The sequence below is a fragment of the Seriola lalandi genome, unplaced genomic scaffold (assembly GCF_002814215.2).
Source record: "Seriola lalandi dorsalis isolate HSWRI2012SDOR001 ecotype SW California unplaced genomic scaffold, Sedor1 jcf7180002054412, whole genome shotgun sequence".
In the NCBI taxonomy this organism is placed as follows: Eukaryota; Metazoa; Chordata; class Actinopteri; order Carangiformes; family Carangidae; genus Seriola; species Seriola lalandi.
The window spans coordinates 957,706-982,983 of record NW_019524965.1 but is presented as its reverse complement, the minus strand read 5'-3'; the positions used below and the strand labels follow the sequence as shown (position 1 = coordinate 982,983).

The following is a 25,278-nucleotide window of genomic DNA, read 5'->3' as shown; positions in this document are numbered from 1 at the left end:
AGTAGGCGCTGGGTTAGTCAGTGGCCCTTCAGGGTAGTGTGTGCAGTCTGTCTGGGGCCGCTGGTGTGTACAGTTGCCCAATCCAATCCAGTTTCCCCTATGTTACTGGAAAGGGTCTGAAAACTTAGTTGTGTGTTTATGAGTGAATATGTGTGTGGAAAGTCTGGCTGGCTTCTTCTTGGGCGTCTGAATTCCTTGGGCAGAACATGGAACTGCATCGGTAGGAAAGTCTGATGAGAGAGACACTGAAGTGGTAGTGAAACTCTCTTACCAACAGACATCCTGCTCAATATGTTTTTACTTGGTAAGTAAACATTCAGATGTCTATTTCTTCATCCTGCTGTCTCTCCTTCTTTTAGAAATCTTATATTTGTCAAGTGTTAAAGAGCCAAACTAAGACTTACAGTACAGAGATTCTTGAATAAGAAAACTTGAAATCAGTAATTTTTAAATCTTATAAGACATGTCCCGGTCTCTTGTCTTACTGTGTCAGAGAGTTAAAGCAGTGCCAGCAACAGCTACTGCTACTAGCCGCTGGATTTAAACAGCCCTTGGGACTACTAAATGTTTCTTGTTTTCTGTTTGATCATCTAACTCTTGATGATACTGATTTAATTTATTTGAAACAAGAAGGAAGGGAGTGTGTTTTGCCACGGGACGTGACAGAGGGAGAGTATGCGAGCTGTAATCATTCAGGGTGCATTGTGAAGAGCTACAGAGCCTGGCTGCCACATGGCACTGACCGCTGACTGTGCAACCTCAGCTGCCTTGTGCTCACTGACTCCTTCTGTGACAGGAGGTCTTATAAACTAGTGTGTGTGTGTGTGTGTGTGTGTGTGTGTTTCTATCTCCTAGCATTTCTTCTTCTATCCTCCCCTCTCTGGCGCTTGCTGATCATTGAGCTGTGGAGAGCAGGTTGATGCAGTCACACCTGCAATTTTCTCTCTGTCTCTCTTCTTCTCTTGTCACCATCACTCTCATCTCTTGTTTTCTGTCTGGTGTCCTTGTCTAGAGTCTAGACGACACGTCCATCCGTCCCTCCGGGCTGCCGTCTGCAGATAAGACAAAGAGCTGAAGACTACCGTGGCTCATTTTTCAAGAGCAGACAGGGAAATATGATGCGTGGTGAAATAATTGTACTTTATCTTCTCTTAGACAATAGGTATAGTCGTAGATATGTGCTTTTGTGTGTGGTGTGTGTGTGTATGTGCCGCCATGCTCAAGCACACAAGTGTGTGTGAATGGGTGTGTATTTCTCTAGGAAGAAATTTTGATCTGATTCCCAGCATTCAAAAGAACAACGTGTTGTGGGTGGGTGCTTGTTGTCTTCTCAGCTTCTTTTTTTTTTCCCATCACTACTTGGCTCACACTAAGATGATTCCCTTTACATCCCATTATTGTATAATTCCTGTTTAAGACACCAAACAACCACTGATCCTCCAGTTACATAAATGTGTAGGGGCACTCATCGGAGCAGATTAGTGACCCAAACAGGGCAAAGATTATGACACCCTCCGCCCCCAGCAGCCTAACAAGTGAAACCAGATTAAATCCTGGGGAAAGGTGTGTGTGTGTGTGTGTGTGTGTGTGTGTGTGTGTGTGTGTGTCTTTTTACAAACTGAACAGTTGCTTGGGTGCGGTTTCAAGGTAGGATGGGAGGGCTGTTGTTGCTGAGCAGCACACTGACCAACTGCATCTGCCCACTGCTGTTGTAATGGCTAGCATTGAGCCTCCTTGCCTCGAGCGCTGTTTCTCTTTCGTTCCCATGACAACTGGACCTTATTCTCCCTGCTCCGCCTCTCCGCCTGCTGCTCACTCCGTGCCATCCAGGGGGGCCTCTGCTTGGGCCCACATTAGTGTGTGTGTGTGTGTGTGTTTATGTTTGTGTGTGTGAATTTGTGTTATTGTGCACAAACTGGACTCCTTCACCCTACACACCCACGCTGGAGCGAAACAGTAGCAATAGTTAACACCTCCACCTCCAGAGGTTGTGCAGTATTTCTGTGTTTGTTTGTACATTTGAACCATTTAAAGGCAACTTTTTGAGTGAGGGTGTCAGGGTGGGATGTTTAGATGTCAGGGAGGGAGGTGGAGTTCCCCCATCCCAGTGCTCCCCTCTCCTTTAATTCTCTAATAGGATTAATCTTCATCGCTGTCAGGGATCGGTGCCGATTAGGATGCACATGACCCGATTTTCTTAAGAGCCCATACAAGTGCACTGCTAGCACCTCTTAAGAACCAGAGAAATAAATAAACGGGGTTTTCAACAAAAAAAGAAAAAAAAATGCAGGCAAAGAAAAGACAACTTACAAGGAGCTGGGGTAGCAATGGCAGAACCCTTGGATCCATGTCACCATTTAATAAGCTGCTAAATAAAAAGCTATGGTGAGCGCTGTCATTCATCGGACCTTTACCATACTTGTTCTGCACTGCTTTGGTTAGCACCCAAATTGGAACTGCCCTCACACTGAGGGAGACCGTCCCACTTTTAGAACCTGTGTGCTTTCTCACCAACACCTCTGATTCATTACGCTTTCACTGGGTTCAGGGAGGGCATCGTACTCATGCAGTGTAGTGGTGTGATAATGTTTGAGCACGGAGAAGGACAGACATTTGCGCAGCATCATGCACAGTATATTTCTGAGCAGGGAGCAAACGTTACACACAACACACAGGGAGGGGCTCATTTAGTGTGAGTGACAGGTTGTGGAGTCAGCAAACAGACGGTGTGACAGGGGCGAAGGCCACTGCTTTATTATTCTGTACCTGCTACAGCTCAGATTGGACCAGTGGTCAGCCCTTCTCCCAGTCCAGCCCCTGTGGCCAAACTGGAATGCTTAGAGGCTTGATCTAGTTGTGTTGTGGGTAGGGTTTCATGTATGAGTTGATCCCAGACCATCCTAAAGTCTTACTTCAATCCCCCTCCTCGCCTAACATCAGCTTAAATTAAAAAGATCTCCTTGCCTGACATCTAGACATCCCCTTTATATGTATTGTCCCTCTCCTCTCCTTGTCTTCCTGGCAGAGGCTCTCTCATCTCTTGGTGTGTGAAGAGGGGCTTCGCGGCCTCTCCCTGTCACTCTCTATGTCTCTCTCACCCTCTCTCTCTCTCTCTCTCTCTGGGGTGAGGCTGTTAATAATGCAGGAGGATTAGCTGATTTATGTGAGCCGGAGGCGCTGAGGAAAGCTGGGGTTCCTGGGGGCGACACGCAGAAGTGGAGGGAGGTGGGGGGACTTGTGAGCAATGTGGAGGGCGGTGCCATACAGGAGCCCTGGGTGTCTGGATGATGGGGGCTGGATGTGTGCCTAGCGAGCACGCTGGCCATAATCCACCCCCAAGTGCCCCCGACCCCCACCCTGCACTCCACAGTGCTGTGCCAGGAGCGCTCCGCACGGACAGAGGTGATAGGAGGTGGCAGCGGAGAAGGATGGAGGGGAAGGGACACAAAGCAAGGATACTGTAGTATGTCATCAGGCTAACTCACAATGCCTCCCACCGACATGTACGATGTTGCTATGGCACCCATTCCTACGTGGCTGAAGGCCGTTTAAAGTACTCCACATTATTTCTGTCCTCTTTTATCCTGCAAATGTTAGTAATGGAAGTGGATGTTTGTTTGTTTGTGTTCTGTATTTTGTCCGTAGTACTACATCAGAAAAAAACCTTTGATTCAAAAAGTTGACTTATAGTTAAAATTAGGGTTGGTCTATTTCTACTGTGAAATATCGCAATGGACGATGACATCGTGGGAGGAGGGGGTATACCCACAATTCATTGTAATCAGGGAAGTGTGTTCTTAACAGACTGCAATTTAAATGAAATTTTTAAAAAAACAATTGTTCACAACATAATCATAGACATTCAGCAATATTCAATACAGCTGGACTGTTTACTTCAGGTCTTTGCTATTTAACCAGCATAATGTCCACTTAAGACAAGAGTGACGTCCTGTTTTACTTTATCCCTTGTGGAATAAAGCACCCGATTTAGTTCCGTTAACTCCTCAGCAGACGGTGCAGATGCCGGAAAAAAGTTTTTCTAAATTTGTGTTTACAGACAATGGAGGGAACTTTTCTCTGACCACTATCATGTGATCTTTTCCCCCTGCTTTGTTATGTGAACAAGTTTCAGCTTTCCTCATCTTTTTATGTCCTGATGTAGGAAACATGATAGACTCTTCAGTTTTGGTCAAAATGATCCATCTTTAAAGATGACTTTGAGGCAAAATTGAGCGCAGCAGTTACCTTTCAGACAGCAAATCTCATGCTGAACAGTCACAGCCATGTTGCATCACCTGACTTGAATACTGCACATTGATTCGCTGAATGGATTTATCAGATAGGAGTGTGTTCAAGAACAGTGCTGGCATTTGATATTTTCAGGTGTAAAATGAGAAAGGACATTCATTCACTGTGGGGAGTGGGGTGGGGAGGGGGTCACAATGCTGGGCTCAACATCGTGATGATTATCAGCATCGTTAATGGACAATGGTATCAGTAAATGAGGAACATAACATATCACATTTCTTTTTATATTTTCTATCGTCTATTTTGCATTGCAGTGTTAACATCGCCAGTTAAGGTGATTAAATGTTTTTCCAAGACTTTGTGATGGAGCAACGTGTGAACACACCCACGCACACGGGCTGGTTTTAAGGTAGTTTTCGAGGTAGGACTCTGTAAGGTTGGGGATTGTGGGGGATTTCCACCTGTCTGGGGCTGTGGTGCAAAGTGTGACAGAGGTGTGTCTGTGTGTGTGTGTGTGTGTGAGAAAGCGTATCCATGTCTATTTCTATGTGTGAAGTGTGTGTGTGTGTGTGTGTGTGTGTGTGTGTGTGTGTGTGTGTGTGTGTGTGTGTGTGTGTATATGTTCTATGGCCCATGAGCCATAGCCTTTTCGGTGCAGGAGCAAGCGGCAGACTGAGGGGTTTATCCCTTCTGTCTGCCCAGAGGATGTGCTCACTCACTGCCTGGCTGATTAAGACTTCCACGCAATTGTTCTCACACTCTCAGAAAACGATCGATTCATGTTTGGATTGATTCATGTTTAAAGAAAATCAAATCACACAGCGTTCCTTGTTAGATCAGCTCGTCATGAGGGGCTGATAATGAATTTTTACCATGTCGCTCTCCCCTGCGTTTTCACAGCCAGCTCTGTGCGCACAATGTATGAAACACAAATGTGTGTGTTTGTGTAAGTATGTGCATGTGTGCTCTCATCCAGGAATCCTCATACATATGCATGAGACTTCACGGCAGTGTGACTTGGGGGAAATAAATGTGCAAAGAGCCGGGCACCCGGGCCCCTCGCTCAAGTGCACTGGCGGGCGCGTAATGGGAATGCAATTTAAGCAGTGGTTAATCAGTGTGTTTTCTCCAGCTTGCCCAGCAATGCATAATAGACAATCAGCCCCCAGTCACACAGGCGGTGCTACGAATGGTCAATTACTCATCATAGTCTTGTTAAACACATAGTTCAGCCAGCCAGGGACAGATTGCTCTGTTGGTGCCATCATTATGGTAAAGAACAAAGCAATGCAATGCTATGTGTCAAGCAGAAAGAGGGACAGAGGAGGGAAAGAGAAGAGAAGAAAGGGTCACTGTGACAAACCAGAAGCAGGAAGGAAAAGGAGTAAAACACCAAAATGGAACCAAAGGAGAAAGAAAAAGTACAGGACTGTCAGAGTAATGTAGAGAGAAAGCAAGAATGAAAGAGAGAGAGAGAGAGAGAGAGAGAGACGGAGAGGAGGTGAAATGGAGCAGAGCAATAAGAGAGATTGAGGGCATGAAAGTGAGAGATGGAGAGCATAAGATAATGGAGGGAGGGAGAGAAATTGAGAAAGGGACACTGGGGAGCGGGAGCAAAAGTGTGTGAGAGCGAGAGGGAGAGAGCCTGAGAAAGTGTGTGCTCAGCTGTGAGATGAGACCTCTGTCTGCCCATGGGGAGAGGCGGTATGAGGGGAGAGAGAGGACTCTGCTGTCAGTGAGGGGGAGGAGAGTCTCGCACAATTCCTCTCTCTCTCTCTCTCTCTCTCTCACACACATGCTCTCACTCATTCACCCTCTCCCTGGAGCAGCGATCAAATCTGCCTGGTTTAATGATTCCACCTAGAGGGCCAGTGGATTCTATCCTTCTACATCTACATCTAGATCTGATACAGATTCTTTTTTTCCCCTCTCTCTCCAGTCACACTCATGGTCACAGTGTACATGCACTCCTCTAACTCTAACCATGTTTTCTCTCCTTACCTTTGTCCCTGTGGGAATGCAGGCAGTGGATTGATGGGCAATTCCTCCGCCTCCTTCATGGGGACCTTTCTGGCCAGTAGTTTGGGTTCCCCCCCTTCCCACCCGTCTCACCCCTCCCGGCCGCCCTCCTCGCCCTCCTCACCCTCCTTCCGGGGCGGACCCCACTCCAGCGCCTCGCAAATCTGGTTTCCCCATTCGCATGAAGGTACCTCAAATGACACATGTACACAAACACACGCCCACAGTTCCTCATCTGACCACATCGTCTGGATGGGGTGATATTCATGTGTTGGCAGTTTTGGGACAGAGCTTTACAGGGTGTAATGTTACCCTTGATATTGTGTATTTTTGGGCCGTGTTAGGTTTCCACCAAAGCACGGCTTGTAATCGTCTAGGAAGAGCCAGGCTTCCCACCCTTTTATTTGTGGACCAAAATAGGCCCCGGCCCAGCATGTTTGGGATGGAGCACCATGCCATGGTTTTTGGATGGGGACACAGGGTCAAAAGTTCAGCCAAGGAATCTTGCAGTATTCGATTCACGTCAGCAGGAATGTCACTCAAGGCTCTCTGAAGCAGCACGCGCGAATTCAGGCCAGTAAAAAGTTGCAGTGATTGCAGAGCTTTCAGCTGGTGTCTCCATCTCAGCTTAATGGGGTGGTTCCCACTCAACGCTCAGCATTACAAAACCTCAGCTACACACGCACGCACGCACGCATACACACATGTGCACAGTCAGGCAAATATAAACATACACACACTGAGCACAGCGCCTCACATTTCTGCTCAGATACAGCCAGGAAGTCAGACAAGGAAAAATTAGAAAGATTAATCTGCTCGGGTATTTCGGGAATTCAAATGCTAAGGATGACAGATAAATGTAAGACCTATCCAGTGCCACCAGCAGATACATTAATGCACGGTCTGCTCTCCTGTGACTTCACTTCTGTCACTTTCAGATTTACCTGCTCATAATCTTTTTGCTAATTACACGATGTAATGGCCACCCAAATCAATCCAGTGAACCGCGGTCTTTGAAGTTGACAGAGTCTTGTTATTTATTTAATTTCTAAGAATAGCCCAGCTGTTAGCCTATGGGGGTGGGGAGGGGGCAGTGGGGAGCATTTATTTGTGGTCACTGATCAGCGGCGCCCCAGTTGCGTGATGTGTTGCTGGGGCTGATTGTGTGCATTGCAGCTGAGATGCTGTCTGTTTCTTGAGTGTGTTAAGCCAGTGGATGCCTCCAAGCCACCCCACCCCCTCACCTCACTTTCATGTCCTGGCCACCAGGGGTTGAGTCAGTGGACTGCTGCGACAGCGGTGAGAGAAGGCGAAACTCTACACACATTTTCCCTCCAAACTCATTTTGTGAGCATCAGTGTTTCTTTTACCTTATAGTTTCAGGGTTTCATTGTCAAAGACGTTCTTCTTGTGGAAAACTAGAATAATATTAATAAGAGTGATGATGATAATGCCAAGCCTAATAAAAGTAATGGAGGTGATTATGACTGGGATTATTACTCAGTTGGCAATGGAGGCCATTATCTCTATTGCAGTTTAATTGCATATAACGCACTAAGAGCATGATTGAATCCAGACTGTTCATCAACCACATTCAGCTGTTCCCTCCTCAAGATAATTGCATATTGTCTTTTTCCTGTTTTGCATAAAAAGCAAGTCATCAAAATGAGCGGCACAATTACCCAGACTCTCGCCTCCTCTCTCCGGGTGTCAGCAGAACCCCACCAGCAGCAGAGCAGGCACTGACTTGTGCGTGTGTGTTGGTGCATTAGTGTTTCACTTGTAACCTTAAAAATATTGTCTGAATTTTTTCCTTTTTTTCCTAGTGTGTTTTAAAGTGGCTGCTTGCATGCAAATCCAAGCATAGCAGCTCGAATTTGTATTCAAAGATTATTGTATGATCTTCATGTCTCTGGCATAAACCTGTCATGGTGCAGAATGTCTTTGTCTGTGCTATTATTGTGACACATTTTCCACAGATTAAAGAGCTAAAATCTACCATGTCTCAAGCAATCGATAACAATGATCTCATTAGTCACTTGCTATCCAGTCCCTTAGTGTTGATAAACGCTTTCCTATAGTGGACTGTGAGTGTATGGAGCAGGCTAAATCACAAGCACATTTAAGAGGTATCTGTCTGTTTATTTATTTTATGTTATTTTAATATTTTATTGGGTAATTAGGATAAATTAAGAACTAATTCTTCTTTTCTGTACAACAATCATCATATGCTTTTGAAAAAGAATTACAGTGGAGATGAAGAGAGGTCACATAAAATGTATGAATATATTAGAAAGCAGCTCTTTTTTTCCAAGTCTGCACAACATTCCTATCTGAATGTTTTATTTTAATAATGGAAAATATTAAGGAATGTTTAATCTTCATTTGGATCTATAACCACATTGTGGTAGAGATGAGAGGATACTCCACTTAGTGGAGAAATGCATGAGAACATAGTTAAAATGTGTGTTTTTTTCTGGATATGAAATAGAATCTGGATTTGCACCAAAAACTAATCACAAGATCCTTGGCCTAACTTTCCACTAAACTGCATTAATTGTTTTTGTGATAATCTGCAAACTATCAGGAAAAACAGCCCTGAAAAAAACCCTCCCTTGTATAGATAATAATAAAAAATAAAAAAAACAGGTGCATGGCCAAATAGTTCTGACAAACATGGCTACTCTGCATGGTTTGTTTTGTTTCTGTTTGACTATTACATCATCAACCTGTGACTGACTGTCTGACTGATTGTCATAACCTGCCTAATTGCAATCACTGATCTGCTGTGCTGAGATGCTTCAAATTACTGTTTTATGCTCCTGCAGTTGTTATAAAACAACCTAAAAAAAAAAATGTCTACGGCAGCACATGTACTGTCTGATTGGCTACTGAAACACAAAATAAGTCATCCCTGAATTTGACATGACAGACAATTGGCTGAGCAAATGTACTTTGACCATGTCTTTGAAACAAAGTCCAATTAGGAAATAGCTTTCAAAGCTCAGTTTCTGGGCTTGGAAGCTCAAATCAGAGAGAAAAAGATGTGTTTTTAACTTAATCCGCATTAGCGTGAACATGGTCTGAGTACATATACAGAGAGGGCCAGTTAAGTCATGCATACAGACCGCATTTCTATTGGGAGCATTAGCGACAAACCATTAGCTGAGTGACACATTAAGCACACCTATAAATAACATCACCACATGACAGAGGTGGTTTGGTCCTTTGGATCAAGATAACTTTGGCAGAACAGTCAGCGAATGTGGTACAGAAAAGTCTTGTGTTAACTTTTGCCTAAAGATTTATTGTGCTGGGAAAAGGAAAGTGTACAGTATACTGCCTTACAAATGCTGAGGTATTTGTATAAGGGGACAGTGCCAAGAACTAAACCATTAGTGGCTTTCATGATGTCAGAGGGTAGCGTGGATTAAAAGAGGTTTTTTGTTTCAGATTCTCTCCTCAGATTGATTGCCAAACACAGTAACCGCCATTGTGCGCACCACACATGGGATTGTGTGTTGTTCATTTGATGAGGGGAGATGTGGACTCACTGTCACAGCGATGGATATAGGAGTGGCAGTGTGATTGTGGCTGTAAGAAAACAGGGATAAAAGACAAAACAAAACAAATCCAACCTAAAAAAGGAAAAAAAAAAAAACAGAACAAAAAACAGGGACAGATGTAGTATAGTGACTGTTTTAATAAATGTAATGTAAAATGTTTTTCATAACACCTGGTAAAATGGATTAGGCCCACTGAGCTTTTGAAAGATTGATTTTCATGTTTGGAATCATTTGAATAAACCTCACTGGATCAACTCAATGCAAAAATTAAAAAAGAAAAATGGAAGAAAAAAAAAAAACTAAAAAAAAAACCAAACCTGCAGGCTCCTCACAGGCCTGAGGCCAGCTGGCTGTGGTCCAAATGACTTCTTACGCTATGCCAAAAACAATCGCAGTCTCATATCTCTGTCCACACATACCACACATATAGACACACATGCATGCACACACACAATTGCCTGCACACACCTGTCTAATCCACTTCTGTTTGATACGCCTTTCCAAGCCTATCTTCACTTGTCCATCTTTCCTTCTGTGAGCAGTTGCTAGCTTTTCTTTTTGTGGGATTTAAGCTGTACCCCCCACCTCTCCTCTTACATACTCCTGCCTCTTTCTTTCTCTCTCTCTCTCTCTCTCTTGTGCCAGCCTGCATCCCTTCCTTTCAATTAGTCAAACCTGAAGAGATCCACCACAGCACTGCCCCTCCTCCACCAAACATCTCTCGTCTCCTCTCCTCTTCTCCTCCCTTTCTGTGTCTTGATGGTTCTGTCACTTTTTCTCAATTAGCAGATTTGACAGGCAGCTCAGCCTGCTCCTCTCCTCTTGGTCTTCCTCTGCCATGCTCTATCTCTGTCCTTCTATCTCTCTATCTCTGAAATGTTACAGCCATTTCCCCAGAGACTATATACAATTCAGCCATTATGTAATTTGGCTTTTTAGCAAACGTGAAGAGGCCCTCATCAGTAATTGTATGGGCTGGTGTCTTCAGAGCAGGTATATGAGGACTGGATAGGAGTGGAGAGAGGATGGTAATGAAATACTCTGTCGTTTGCCTCTAATTCAGCAGGCTTAATTCTCTGCCTCTGTCTCAAGGTGCTGTTCTATATCCAGCCCCCCCCCCCCCCCCCCCCCCCCCCCCCCGCTTCTCTCACCCCACCATGCTGAGAGAAATACCTTCAGAACTTGTGGAAATCCCTCCCTGGGATGCAGCTCTGTTTGTTCTGCCTCTCGCCCCTGCTCTGCCCGTGGAAAGGAGGGCATGCGCTGTGAACTCCCCTCTGTCAATCACTTTTCAGTGCTGACTTGCTTATGTGTGTGTGAATGTGTGGAGGGAGCAGAAGAGAGTGAGGCTGCTGTGCAGTCAGCAGGCTGCACTAAGACCCTGCTCACGTCGCCTGCAGCAGCAGCAGCAGCAGCAGCAGCAGCAGCAGCAGCAGCAGCAGCAGCTTCCCTTGTCCTGGCCAGATTAATGGCTGAATGGGCTCTGCCGTGCCCAGCAGTCCCCCTCTTGCCGCCCCAATGGAGGGCATGCTGAAACTGAGCGGGCTGGCATTATCGGGCACAGCCAGACCACGCTGTGAAAAGGGATTACGCCGTCAATCGTCACGCTCACAAACAACATGCTGCCGCAGAAAAAAAAAAAAGCCCCTCTCCCAGCTTGGATAAAGACTGCCAAACAGCTCTCTGCTTTTCTCCCTCCCAAAACCAGAGAAAAACGTCTTGCTTAAACAAAGGATCCCCCCTCCTCCATCTGTAGATGAATTGGCATAAACGTGTGTGCTTATTAATCATGACAGCAAAGAAAGAAACGGAGACAAAAGGGGAGAGAGGGAAGAGAGATAGAAAAATAGGTGAAAGAAAAAAAGAAAAAAGTGAGGGTATGTAATTATCGCCCCATTGCCCTCCTCAGAAAACAGCACCTCCTGTGTTATTGCTGGGCTGTTTGCCCTCTCTGTGCATTTCATTAATTAAGATGGGAGGATGCGGAGGCCGCTCTGAGACGAGGTCATTAAGCCCACCACAACACTCCTCCCTCCCCAGAGCCGGCTCACAGCATCGGCCCATTGTTCCACCGGCAGAAAGTGAGACATTCAACACTCAGAGCTGCTGTAAAAACCACAGCAGTGCATGCACACAAGTGCGGGCACACACACACACACACACACACACACACACACACACACACACACACACACACACACACATACACATACACAGGGCCAAATGAACTGCATCTGCGCTTTCCGGGATCAGGTCGCGCGCTTGCCAACACAAATACGTCTGTCTTTCATTTAGCTCGTAGAGCCATGTTTTCCTCTGCCTCTCCCCCTCCTCCTTCCTTCACTCCATCTGTGAGTTGTGTTTGAAAGTTAGGCTGGAGGGTGAAACAGGTGCAAAAGCAAGGAAAAGGAGACGTGAAGCACCTGGACTTCTGTAGATGACTTGGAGGTCACTGAGATGCTTATATGTGAAGCTGCTGGACAGTAGATGACCTGTCTGTCCTGATCACAGTCAGACACATTAGAAAAGAAGCGCAGATACAAAATAACACCACATGTCTCTGGAAACGGGTTCACTCATAGTGATAGTATATATAGGTTAGTTTTCTTTTTCTTATTACCTCTGCCAAGGAAGTTACGTGTTCACCTGTGTCTGTTTGTCTGTCAGCAGGATTACACAAAAAGTACTGAACTGATTTGTACCGAACTTGGTGGAGGGAAGGGGCATTTGCCTGAGAGGAACCCATTAAATTTTGGGGCAGATCTGGATTATTTACTATGAATTTCAATTTTCTTCTCTGAAGTCTGGTATATGTTGTTTGACATTGGCCATGGTGGGTGTCTGTGGTCTCTGAATGTCCTAGTTCAGTTCTGTTACTTGTGTGTGGCATGGAGTAGATGGGGATAGCAGCCTTTTTTTTTTTAAGTATCACATTACATAATATTCTCACAAGAGCGTATTCACCATAGCACTGCTGTTCCTAAATAATTTCACCATACTATTGTATTTATAATTGGCATTACTTTGATTTTATTATTAAATAATTTTCATGCAATTGTGTGAAAACATAATCACACAGTAGTAGAGCTTAGCTAATTCAATTCATGTTGATTTGTTTAGATGTTGTAGTTACCCAAATGCAGTGAAAGTGGGTTGTCATAGTGATGCTGCGTCTTTATCTTAATATTGCAATGGGCTTTCATCTCCATCCATGTTTTCTTTTTCCTCTACCTCTGTCCCACTGCAAAATGAGTTTAGTGTTTGGTTGTGGTGTAAATGTCCTCCAGATGGGCTTGATGCAATACGCCCGGGTGTGCTGGCTTACAGGCCCAACATCCACACGACCTTTTACCTCTGCTGTAGGTCAGTAAAGGTCAGCTGCCTGCCTCTCACTTCATTGTAAACGCAAGCTTCAAATCCATCTTTATCACTCCATTCAGATAGACAGAGGTGTCACTGTCAGTTCTGAGAGAGAGATAAAGAAAGAGCCATATGTTTCAAAGACAAATTTCATACATCACAGTAATCTCCAAGCTTGTCTTGTATTGTTTACATTCTAAACTCGGGCACAAAAAGCAAACATGACAGGCAGAGCCAGTACTTATTTGCGTATGAACACCACCAGCTGCATTGGACCTGAAGGATTATACTGGGTTAGACTGGATAACTGCATCTTGGTGGTTATTGTCCTGTCTTATCAATTCTCTCCTTCCCTCTCTCTGCTATCTGTCTCAGCAGCTCCAGGGTATCCTCGATTCTCAGGGAGTCTGGCCCACACTTTCCTTCCCATGAGCCACTTGGATCACCATGCCAACAGTGGAGTTCTCTATGGGCAGCACCGTTTCTATGACACCCAAAAAGGTGAGGCATGAGATGATTAAAATTCAATCAGACAGAAATAAGACATTTAAATCCAATTTATACAACATGGTATGGTGTAATTTGATGTGGGATACTGATAAAAGGATGCCTAGGGACACTATCATGAGAGCTGAATAATCTAATTCTGTCATTACCTTTTCCTTTCTTGACTAATGTCTTTGTCTTCACTGGCCCGCCTTCCCTCCTCTCTTAGAGAACTTCTATCTTCGAAGTCTCCCGTCCCAGCCTCCTCTCATCTCAGCCAATCACAGTCTGCCACCGATGTCCAGGGCAAGTTCAGGCCACTCTCAGGGGTCCTGCAGCAGAGACAGAGACGCAGGGGTAGGGACAGGTCTACATAAGGGTCTCAAAGAGGGGTCTGTTGAGAGAGGAGTGGTACCTGTCAAGGACAAGGAGAGGTCCAGTAGCAAACAGGAGTCAAAAGAGAGACAGCAGCAGCAACAGCACCACAGCCACCAGCCACCCCAGCCTACACACCACCACCATTCCCACTCCCATCAGCAGCACCCACACTATCCACAGCACCCACTTCCCCTGGAGGAGGTCAACAGTCGGGCCCTGGAGAGGCACAAGGCATCACTCACGATGGAGTACAGCAAGGAACACACTCAGAGTATGGGCAAGCCCCTCAGTGCCTGCTTGCACAATGGCAAGATGCAAAATGGAGATGCAGGAACTGGAGCAGGGGCTAAGGCCTCCATGTCCAGCTATGGAGGGGAGGGCACAGCCCTTGGGGCTATGGGTGGTGGGGGGAGCAGCCAGAGCAGACATATGGGGTCCAGTGGCAGTAGTCGCTGTACCAAAGAAGGGATAAGTGGGGAGATGAGGATCAGTGAACAACCTTCAGACTGTCTGGAAAGGGGTCAGGCACCACTCCACCACTCTCTGTCCTATTCTGTACCCCCACCCTTACACATGGGTTCTGCTGCTGGCGGGGCACACCCCCATCCCCATCCTCACGCTCACCCCCATACACATCCTCACCCAGGGGGATTCCACTGCCTTCAGCTCCACCCCAGTCACCCACACCACCCACATCATTCCCACCATACACACCATCATCCAGACTTCTTCTGCCCGCCCCCCTCTGCTCCTCTAGTCAACCCTGCCTCACATGAGAGGGGGCCAGCCAATGTGGGGCGAGAACCTAAAGTCACAGGACCTACATTTGTGCCATCTGTGGCAGACCTGGGGGACAAAACTAGTGGGCCGTTCCAGCTTGGTAACCCTGACTGCCAGGGTGTGGGTGGTGGAGGGGGAGGCAGCAATGCCAAGGACAAGGTAATAGAAAAGAATGGAGGAGGTGGGCACCATAGCAGTTGGCACAGGAAACAGCAGCAGCAGCAGCAACAACAACAGCAACAGCAGCAGCAACAGCAGCAGCAACACCAGTACAGAAAAACAGAGAAAGCTCCAGACTGGATGCAGTCCCACCAACAACACCTTCAGCCTTCACAGCTCCCTCCACCTCCCCAACAACAACAGCCTCCACATTCCCAACAGCAGCACCAGGTTGTACGATCACGCAGTGCTGAGTGTATCAACAGTGGTGTGGATATGGATGTGTTCAGACCCTCGCTGCCCCAGGGGCCCAAGGCTGGACACTCTGTCCCGCATTCTGTAAACACTTCTCCTTACAGAGACTGTTCCCATTCAGGACCCCCACCTAACTCCTCCCCACTTGGAAGTAAAAGCATGGGTCAGCATAGTGGGGCTACAGCAGCCCATGGCCCTGGTCCAGGAGGTAGCTGCTCCTTACAGAGAGATGGTCAAAAGGTAGCCAGGATACGCCACCAGCAACATGGGCGACCTGGCCCGGATGCTCCTTCTCCTGCTGAGTTAAACCAGGGGACTAGTCAGGAGCTGAAAAGAAAGATGGACATGTCTCCTTATGGTTACAGCAACAGCAGTGGGCAGCACCACCACCAGCAGCCCCCGGTGCCAACCTGGGCCATGAGGCCTCCCCACCACATGTCACAACCCGAGGAGGAGCAGAGGAAGTCCTACATGGAGTTAGGGAGCACTGGTGGGCAACACTCTCAGCAGCAACAGCAGCCATCTATGAGCCTGCCTCCTCCTCAGCCTCCCCCTGCACCTCCTCTCAGTCAACAACAGCAGCAGCCACAGCAGCAACCTGAACCCCAGGGTCCAACCCAGGGGGAGGGCAGTGCCATGAAAAGCTTACTAAAGTACAGCAACCAGCAACAGCCACTGCTCCTCTCACAGAAAAGCCCCTTTGGGGGGCTGGGAAGCCTCAAATCAGGTCCTGCTGGTGGGAGCTGTGCCCTGCAGGGCAACAAACAGACTCTACCTTCCAGGAAGGGCCCAGCCAATGACAACGAGCGCCCTGATTACAGTGGGCGGAGCCGGGATATGGGGGAAGCAGGTCATGGGGAAAGTGAGGTGCGGCAGCCGCCAGTGGGAATTGCTGTTGCGGTGGCCAGACAAAGGGAGCCACCTTGTCGTTCAGCAGACAGTCATCCCAACAGCCGGCAGGGCAGGGTACATCCTTCTGTGAAAGGTGAGCAGTCGAGGTCGCGACCAGTATTTTTTTCTATCTGCCACCTGTTAATGACGTCGCCGTGAAAGACAGTAACTAAAAAAACAAAATGTAAAGCTGAAAAAGATCAGAAATATTGGTTATACTTAGCATTTTTGCAGTTTTGATTAATGCATTAAGACTGTTGTAGAGTATTCTCACACGCTTTTAGATCTCATAGGTTTGAATAGAATTTGCTCCACAGTAGTCCCAAAACATGTCTATCCATGAGTTCTGTATCTGCTTTCTTGTTATCCTTAAACAAAACTTAGTAAACTCCAGATATTAATACTTGAATTCCAAGAACTAAAATTTGAGCAAATGTTAATAATAGCAAACTACATTTTACCAATATTACTTAAACTTGGCTCCAAAAGAAAAGAGAATTTAGCAGTCCCAATGAAAATGAGTCAAAATTATTTCAGTTATAGCAAATGTACATAATCTGTAACACATATGTGTCCTTGTTTGGATCTGTACTAAATGCCCACCCATTCATGGTGTCATTTTGAAAATAGTGGACAGCAGTGACGAGATGCACCTTTGCTTTGGTTTCATCAAAACCAAATTTTTGATATCTGAAATATAATGTCTCTTAAATGTCCGAGCAAACATGTCAACAAAAGACTGATTTCATTTCTGAGGAAAAAATACAGGTACGGTAAAAACAAAAGGACTGAAAATTGAAAGGTGTATGAGTGAATAGTTAATGTGGCTTTAAAAAAGTATGATACAAAATCTGTATAGTGGGGCAAAGTAATAAGTGCATTCACTACAAGTCTCTTGTGAGTTGTGATAGTGTTTTGAAAAATGGTGGGAGACTTGGGAATAGCGACACAACAGTGAAAGCTAATGGTTAAATTAATGTTTGTCTCACAGGACCGCCCCGCTCCATGTATCTTTCGGATCCCACCACCGAGGAGGAGAGGAAGAGGATGAGTGGGGAACAAATAGGTCTGACTTGCTTGGACAGAGAGAGAGACACATACATCAGGTAAGAAGCTGTGAACCCACTGCTTAATACCCAATTCAAGTAAGTATGTTTTGTCTGCTATGTCAGTATGTTAACTTCCAGTGTGCTAGTCTTCATTTGTATTTCCTTATCTTTGTGTCCTCCTGATATCAGGGATAATAAGGAACGGGTGGAGTTTGCAAGGATCCACCCCTCCAACAGCTGTCACGGTGACCTCACCTCTCATCTCATGGTCCCAGGCGGATCTTCCCTCCAGTCTGGCCAATTAGGAGATCCTGCTGCACATTCTGCTCACCATCATTGGATGCAAAGAACTGGAAGCCCATCCCTCTGGATGACAGGACACTCTTATGGTAAGAGAATATTACTATTTTCTTAACTTCAGTAATGGTAGTCATTGTATATTTGTAGCTGGTTTTTTTATTTTATTTTATTTTTTTAACATGGAAAGTGATTGATACATAATCTAAACTGACATCTTTTCCATAAAGCAGGTATAGGTCATACAGCCCTGCACCAGAATCTGCCCCCAGGTTTCTCTGCAGCCATGCCAGGGCCTCTGCAGCCAGTCTTGCCTCTGCCTCAGGACCCCTCTGCCCAGCTGGTGGTCCTGCCCACTGAGCCTCCAGCCCATCCCGCGACCCATCACCTGGGTATGCAATAACCTCTCTTCCTCCTTTTTAAAACCAAGTGTATTTATGAGGCACTTTAAACAAATGAGTCTGCCAAGTTCACACAGACTATGAATGCACAGCCTCACACATTCACATTATGCAGTTGCCCTCTGCCTCACAAATATAAAAACCCCATAAATTAGAAATTTACAAAAATTTGTTTAATTACACTCCCACTGACTAGACATTAACACATTGTTACATTATAGTGATCCTGTGAAGACTCACACACGTTTCCTGGACCTGCTTGACCCAGCAGAAATAGTGCTCTCAATGGGTCAGGGTTCACCTGTGTGTGCGCACACACACACACACACACACACACACACACACACACACACACACACACACACACACACACACAGAGTACCACATCAGAGGAAGAGGAAGTGTGAGAGTGCGGGAAAGATCACTTCTCAAAAGTCCTTGTAGACACGTTCTCAGTGAACAGGCGGCAAAATTTAATTAGCTCACAATCTTCAACGGTACATTTCCTTCTGCACTCCACGGGAGTTTCAGCTGAGAAAGGAAGTGCATCCACAAAAGCTTTCCCACAGGAAACATTTGCGTATCCAAGTTTATGTCACCGAACAAGGATTTTTGCAGTGTCTAGGCAAAAGGGGATGGAAGAGCGAGTCAATTTGGACCTAACTGTTAATGAGAAAGAAGTGTATTAAATACAGAGAATAGAAAAATGTAAATCTTATAGTATAAGCCCACTACTACCCAAACGGGACCTCTGTCATAGCGCATCACCAACATAAAGTTGTACTAGTCCTTAAAGTCACATCATGAGAGAGGGCCAACCACAGACATGGGAACTTAGCTTCTTGCTGGGCTCTTTCACAGACCTCCTCCTGGTTTGGCCAGGCAGGTGGGACTTTTCCTTGAAAAGCCTGCACTGAATACTCCAGCGAGACAAACACGCATTTCTAGCCCAGTATTTTGGCCTCTAATCAGCCTATAACCATCATCTGTTCGCATTTCATCATTGTCATGACTTTTTTTTTTACAGCATTCCAGCAAATTCTCTAGGCAGTTCTTAAGACACAGCTTTCTGTTCAGAGCGGGGGAGCGGGGGTGTGGGATTACTGTTGCCTGGGGAGATGTTGTTCTGTGAAGTCAAAAATCTTTCTTTTTTTTTTTTCTTAAAGATTTGTCTATGTCGTTGCTTTAAAATGTGAATACAATGATTTTTAAATTATCCATAATGGTTTCACTGTTTTGAAATGGTTGTGTGGGAGGTAGATAATGAGAGATATGGATAAAACAATGTTGTATTCTACTGTGTTGGTGTGTACGAATCCAAAGGAAAAGTGTGTATGTCTTTTTGTTCTTAAGGTTAGCCCCCTCCGTCACATTCCTCCTCCTTTTTTCTCATTAGATGTGATGGAGCAGCCAGGGCTGTGGCCCCCTGTGTATGGCGCCCGGGGCCCACCCTCCCACATGCAACATCCTGCTGTGTACTCCCGGTCCCAGTTTCTACGGCAACAGGAGCTGTATGCTCTCCAGCAGCATCAACAGCTCCAACATCAGCATCAACATCAGCACCAGAGCCACCAGTCACAGCAACCACAGCCACAGTCTCAACCTCAGCAGCAGCAGCAGCAGCAGCAGCAGCAGCAACAGCAGCAGCAGCAGCAGCAACAGCAGCAGCAGCACAGAGCTATGCATGGCATGGACATGCAGCATCAAGCCACTCACAATGCACAGGTGATTATACAGTATCTATCCAGCCATCCATTTATCTATACAAAATAGGACAAGTTTCAAGCAGAGTAAGTGAGTCATGAATCAGCTTAAATTCTCACATGACTATTTAATCTATTTTTAACTCCTCTAATATTATTCTGGGATATGCTGATTTTCTCACAGGGATGAAGTGAATCACTGAATATAGGCTGTGGAGAAAGTAGCTTTTTGTGTCAATGACTAGAGTGCAAGGAATTTGTTATTACATTTCTATTATACAAAATCAATTGCTTGAGATCTTCAGGAATTGTTGGACGCTCCAGCAAATGTTGAAATGAAAATGATTCTCTTTTTTAATGCCATAGATGCAGAAGAGGCCAAATGAGCCCTCAGTTGAGCTGGAGGAACTCATTTCAGAACCAAGAACGTCCAAGCCCGCCAAGCCCTACTCTTACAACCCACCTCAGAGGAACACCTCTCCCCCTGGGGCCTGCGCTGCTCATCTGTCCCCTTGTTGCCAGTCCCCCTCACTGCGACCCCATCCAAAAAGCACTCCTTCAACACCCTGCCCTGCTCCCAGCCCTGCTGCAGCAGCCCCTCACTCACCTGCCATCAGCCCCGCCCCACCCCAGATGCCCAAAGGGGGTGAATCCCAGGACAAGAGAGTAGAGGGACAGCCCCCACAGGACTACCCAGAGTCTCTGGAGCCTGGTAATCTATTTGCATACAAATGTGCCTCAATGTATCAGTATTTGGCTTCCGTATGAGCAAAATTGATAACATCAGATGAAAGCCTGTCAAAGAACATGCTGTTTGTAATCAGTTTAAGATGCTGCTATTTACAGATGTAGAGCTGAATACATCTGACACAGCAACAGAATATGACAGGGTATTCTTATAGCAGCACCTTGTACATGATACCCAATGGTGATTGGAATAGCCACTGCAGTTAATAATCTGACGGTGTTGTCATAATATGTGTGGGTGGCTGTGTTGGCAAGCGCCTGATTGACTGAACAGCTCAAAGCTACAGAAAATGGCTGCCAGCTGAACTGGGGCTTTCCAGTACTGTTACCTCAGTAATGACTAAGAAACACCTCAATAGCAGCCCTCGCCTCTCCTCCACCCCCACAGGCACCGCACTCTCTTCATCATCATTAATGTCTAGCTAACGGCTGCCGCGCGCAAGAGAAATTGTGTCAGGCGCTCTGATAAACCAAAGGCCTGGCCCACTTCAAATAACACACTCACACAAGGTTGCATGTGGTCCTCTACCCTCCCCACTCATGGGAGATCAAGGCAGAGTGCCACTTCATTTCCTTTTCCTGTTTTTCACCCCTGGTGACCTCAAAGGTAGCAAGGGAGTTAAGTTCAGAGTGGGCCTGAGGTTAAAGGATTTTAGACTTGCATTACATCTTTGCATGTAACGCTCTCTGGTGGTGCTTTCTGTTGTATATCAAATAAAATATGACTTATAAAATTGCAGCATTATTAAATATTTTTATTTTTGACAAATTGACAATTGATGATTCTATTATCTATATTTATTTCCTTCTATAGACTTGCCTCCCGGATACACCTACCCTGCTATTGCCATGGGCTACAGGAGTGGGCCCTCCCCTCAGGATGTTCGACTGGCTGAGCCAGCCGACCTGGAAGCAGTCCAAGTGGAGCCTGCTGAGCATGCTCCCCAGTCTCTCTCCAGCCTGGGGGAGGAGCTAGACTGCCAAGCAGTGGTCAGGCCCCTCCCAGAGCCACTCCCACCTGAGGAAGTGGAGCAGGGAGAGAAGGAAAAAGTGGTTGAAAGACTGGAACATAGGGAGGAGGTGGAGGTAGCAGCCAAGTATGTTACTGGGGAAGAGGACGTGGAGGAGCAGGGGCCCGCTGAGGAAGAGGTGATGGTTTGCCCCCCTGCTGAGAGCCCGGTGTGTGAGGCTGCTTCCTGTCCAGTCCCCCTTTCAACAGAGGAGTCTGAAAGGCCAGAAGCTGTCATCACCTTAGAAGAGGAAGAGGATGATGAGGCGATGGGTGAGGGGAGCCAGGTGGAGCATGCTCAAAAGGTCATCATGCCTGGAGAGCAGGAGCCGGAGCTGCCCACCATCATCGAGCTTGACCCAGCTTCCCCTTCAGCCCCTGAACCACAGTCCCTGGCCACTGAGGGAGCAAAGGACAGCGAGCAGCAGCATGAGAACGAGATGACCACTGATGACGCCTCGGTGGATTTCGTGTGTCTTTCTCCTGCCTCAGTGTCCTCCCCCAGCCCAAGCCAGGCAACTGTCGCTGTGCCCCAAAAACCTCTCGTGCCCTGCTACTGGAGTCTAGAGCTACTGATTGCTGCTGCCTTCTGCACAGACGTACCTCCTTTTCCCTTGTTCCCTTTCAACACCCCATCAGTTAATCCATCCCAGCCTAACCCCCACCAGGGTATGGAGCTTCTGAGTGAGCTGGCAGATCTGGAGCTGCAACAGCAAAAGCGCACCTGTGGGAAAAGCCAGGGTGAGGGACAGTGGGTCTTCTATTACTCATGCACATTAACATGCACACAGAAACATACTCGTATCAGCAGAATGCACTTCTCTCTCGTAGTTTACTCCCCTTTTCCTCTGCATCCACTGAGACAAAGTCCCACTCCCCCCTCAGGCCTAGCCTCGGTCGCTCTGCGTTCCCTCCGAGATACTCCTCTCTTCCTGCTGGTCTCAAGAGCCTCTGGTGGATTCTAACATGTCCCCAGAGAAGCTGTCTGCATGCCTGCTTGCCGTTCCTCTTCTTTGGTGTGTTAAAGGCACTTTTATTTCCTAAAAGGCTGTTCTAACGATGCAGAGGCCTCAGGAGAGGGAGGAGAAGCAGGAGGACAGGGCTGAACTACTAGTGAGGGGTGTACACCTCCCGTTCTCACTCCCTCTCTCTCCCTTCCAGCTTTCCTTAGGGAACTGTCTCTCTGTCTCTCCATCCTGCCGCTGTTTGATCCACATGTGTGCACAAACCCACACACACCCTAACTGCAAATACACACTTTAACAAAAAGGAAAAAGAGACACACCAATTGGGTTTCCTCTCTCCCAAACACAACATGTTACTGAAAGTTAGTGTGTAATCACAAAAGCAGTCGATGTTTTCAGCACCCTGGAGCATTGCCTGGCTAATTAGACCCTATTGTTTTAAAGTGCCTTTAAAAGCTTCCTTGTTTTTCAAAGCGCCATGTGTTTTTTTTTTTTTTTTTTTTATATTCATGCAAAAGGATGTTTTGTGTTTACCACAGCATCCTAATGCATTTAACTGCTCCCAAAAGAGGCTTCTATAAAAAAGGTATCATCAACTGATTCCAGTGATGTTGTCTCTGTGATGTGATATTGTTGACAGCTCAGGGAAGTGGCACATGTTGCAACAATTGTCTTTACCAAAACAAGTACTAAAACAAGTGAAGAGAATCAGTATTTTTTTCTTATTTATTCATGTAAAGACATAAGACAATGTCAAATTGTGAACAAAAATGTCATGTTTCTCCATCTCCACGCCTTGGCTGCAATCCCTGCTGGTTTAATATGCCCTCAATGTCTTTCTTCCTGACACTGTTGCTGCCTAAATTATAAGCCACATGTGAAAGTTTTGAAAGTGAATGTGCACACAGAGCACTCACATGCACAAAAACCCCACTACCTTTCTTGCTCACTTTGACACAAGTTTCTCTTAACAAATTTTGAATTCAGTTGTAGTACCTCTAAATGAAGAACGCATTGCCACAATATGAACTAAACTTGTTGTTCCATAACAGAAGGGGAGTTGCTGATGTTTGACCTCCAGAGCCTCGCTACCCTGGCCACAGCCCGTGCACTGGAGATGGGCTCCCAGGAAGGCAGCAGTGCGGGTTCAGGGCGACACTTCCCAGCCCGCAAGATCCTCAATTTACGAAGGAAATGCAGCTGGACACCTCGCAATGAACCAGTAAGGCTGCAACTATAGTGTGCCGTTGTTAATGGAAAGATCCTAGAGGGTTTTAAATAAATTAATAGACAACATAAAGAAGAATGTGTTTTACTTGTAATTGTTACAAGTTGTTTTTAATGTTAAAAATAACCACTTATGATGTGTACTTCAGGTGTGCCCGGCCAAAGGTAGCATGGAAACAATGGACGGTCCAGAGCTTGCAATGCGTGTGAAGTTGGCTGAGCTACAGCGTCGCTATAAAGAGAAGCAAAAGGAGCTGGCCAAACTTCAGAGGAAGCACGATCATCAGTGAGTATGACCTTTTCCTTCTTTACCTCAAGCTCTCCACCCTTCGCAATAAAAGGTTTGAAAAGTACTAAAGAAACTTGAAACATCTTTGCTTGTTTCAGAGAGGGTTCCGTTCTGTATTCTTTACTATGCCAACCTTTGGAGTGTAGACATGTGTAGTATCTCAAGAGTTCCTCTCTGTCTGCTTGTGTGTTTACATCTGCGTTTGCAAGCAGGAAGGAGGAAACACCTCGCAGCCCGGCAAGACGAGGACCGGGGCGGCCAAGGAAGCGGAAACCCACCCTCACCACAGGTCCAGTGTCCTCATCTGAGGGCCAAAGAAAAGTCAAGTGAGTGTTGGTCGGCACATCTCCGCTGGATATAGTCCAGTCTTGCCTGATAAGCCCTTCTGTATCACTGGTGTACAGGGGCTGCCTCTCATTGGCATAAACAGGAAGTGGGAGAATACAGCGGAACCAGTCCTCTTGAACCCTTTCTAATCTAATCAAGATGGACGTTAATTGGTGCATAATTGGTGTTAGTTGTACGTTTGTGTGCTACTACAGAATATTTTGTGTATGCTTGACTATAAACTATACCTACAAAACAGCTCTCATTAGGTTTCAATCGAGCAAATTGTAAACCAAAGTGGCTTTACTGTAATGTACTGTATGTTGAGCTTAGCTGGGCAGGGTTTGGAGGGGAGGGGGGGCTGGCTGGAAGGAGATGACAGGCAGAGGATGTAATTAGAGTACTGTGAATTCTCCTGTAATCTGTCCCAGCAGCAGGAATGTGACACACCACTGCCATTACAGCCCCACGAGGTCACCAGGGGTCCAAAGGATAATGTGACGATCAGACAGTCCAGGCACTCAGAGATTAGCTGACATTTAGAGCTTTCATACAACATGTGTGTCTGAGGGAAAAAAAACAATTAGTGGAATACAGTGAGAAGAAGTCAAATAAAAATGAAGAGGGGTGCAGATATAAAATATAAAGATTGAGGGATATTCAAGAAACAAGAGCCTTTTCTTTTTTTTTAATTTCAAAATGTGTTGATGACATTTTAAAAAGTGCAAGCATCAGCTATAGTTGAAGCAAGGGCTACCATTGCTGTTTGGTGGTGGTGGGGGAACTGATAAACCAAAACGGTCTAGGGGATAAAGGTTTGTTGTCAGGCTTCAATTAGCCTTGTCATCAGGGTTTGGAAAGACTTAGAGCATTAAATGTCACCTCGCAGCATTCTCTCTCCCTCCATCTTTTCTTCTCTCTTCTTTTTTCACTGTGGTTTCTGGGCAACGGTCCATAGCGTTCCCAGCTTGCCCCACCGCAATGTCACCTCCACTCTCCTTCCACCCGTGTACCCCTGCCCTCTCGCCAGGCCAGCACTGATCGGAGTGGGGATGCTGATACTGGGTGACAATGACACCCAAATGAAAGGGTAACGGGCCAGGGCCCTGCAGCGAAATGCAG

The 25,278-nt window shown here is 46.2% G+C and overlaps 1 protein-coding gene across 8 annotated transcripts in view; it reads left to right on the top strand.

Annotated features, from left to right (window-relative positions):
• The window catches only part of bahcc1a (BAH domain and coiled-coil containing 1a), a 63,616-nt gene that overhangs the window by 24,607 nt on the left and 13,731 nt on the right, over positions 1-25,278 (top strand). For 3 of the 8 annotated variants that reach the window (XM_087175071.1, XM_087175074.1, XM_087175069.1), the window contains exons 3-14: positions 6,272-6,454; positions 13,569-13,694; positions 13,909-16,236; positions 17,134-17,248; positions 17,381-17,580; positions 17,719-17,880; positions 19,286-19,614; positions 19,959-20,304; positions 21,154-22,089; positions 23,366-23,535; positions 23,690-23,826; positions 24,039-24,155. In XM_087175071.1, coding sequence (XP_087031197.1) covers positions 6,272-6,454; positions 13,569-13,694; positions 13,909-16,236; positions 17,134-17,248; positions 17,381-17,580; positions 17,719-17,880; positions 19,286-19,614; positions 19,959-20,304; positions 21,154-22,089; positions 23,366-23,535; positions 23,690-23,826; positions 24,039-24,155 — 5,149 coding nt within the window. Of the gene's footprint in view, positions 1-62; positions 305-6,271; positions 6,455-13,568; positions 13,695-13,908; positions 16,237-17,133; positions 17,249-17,380; positions 17,581-17,718; positions 17,881-19,285; positions 19,615-19,958; positions 20,305-21,153; positions 22,090-23,365; positions 23,536-23,689; positions 23,827-24,038; positions 24,156-25,278 lie in introns of those variants that run through there. The other 5 variants (XM_087175075.1, XM_087175072.1, XM_087175073.1 and 2 more) reach the window with 5 other exon arrangements.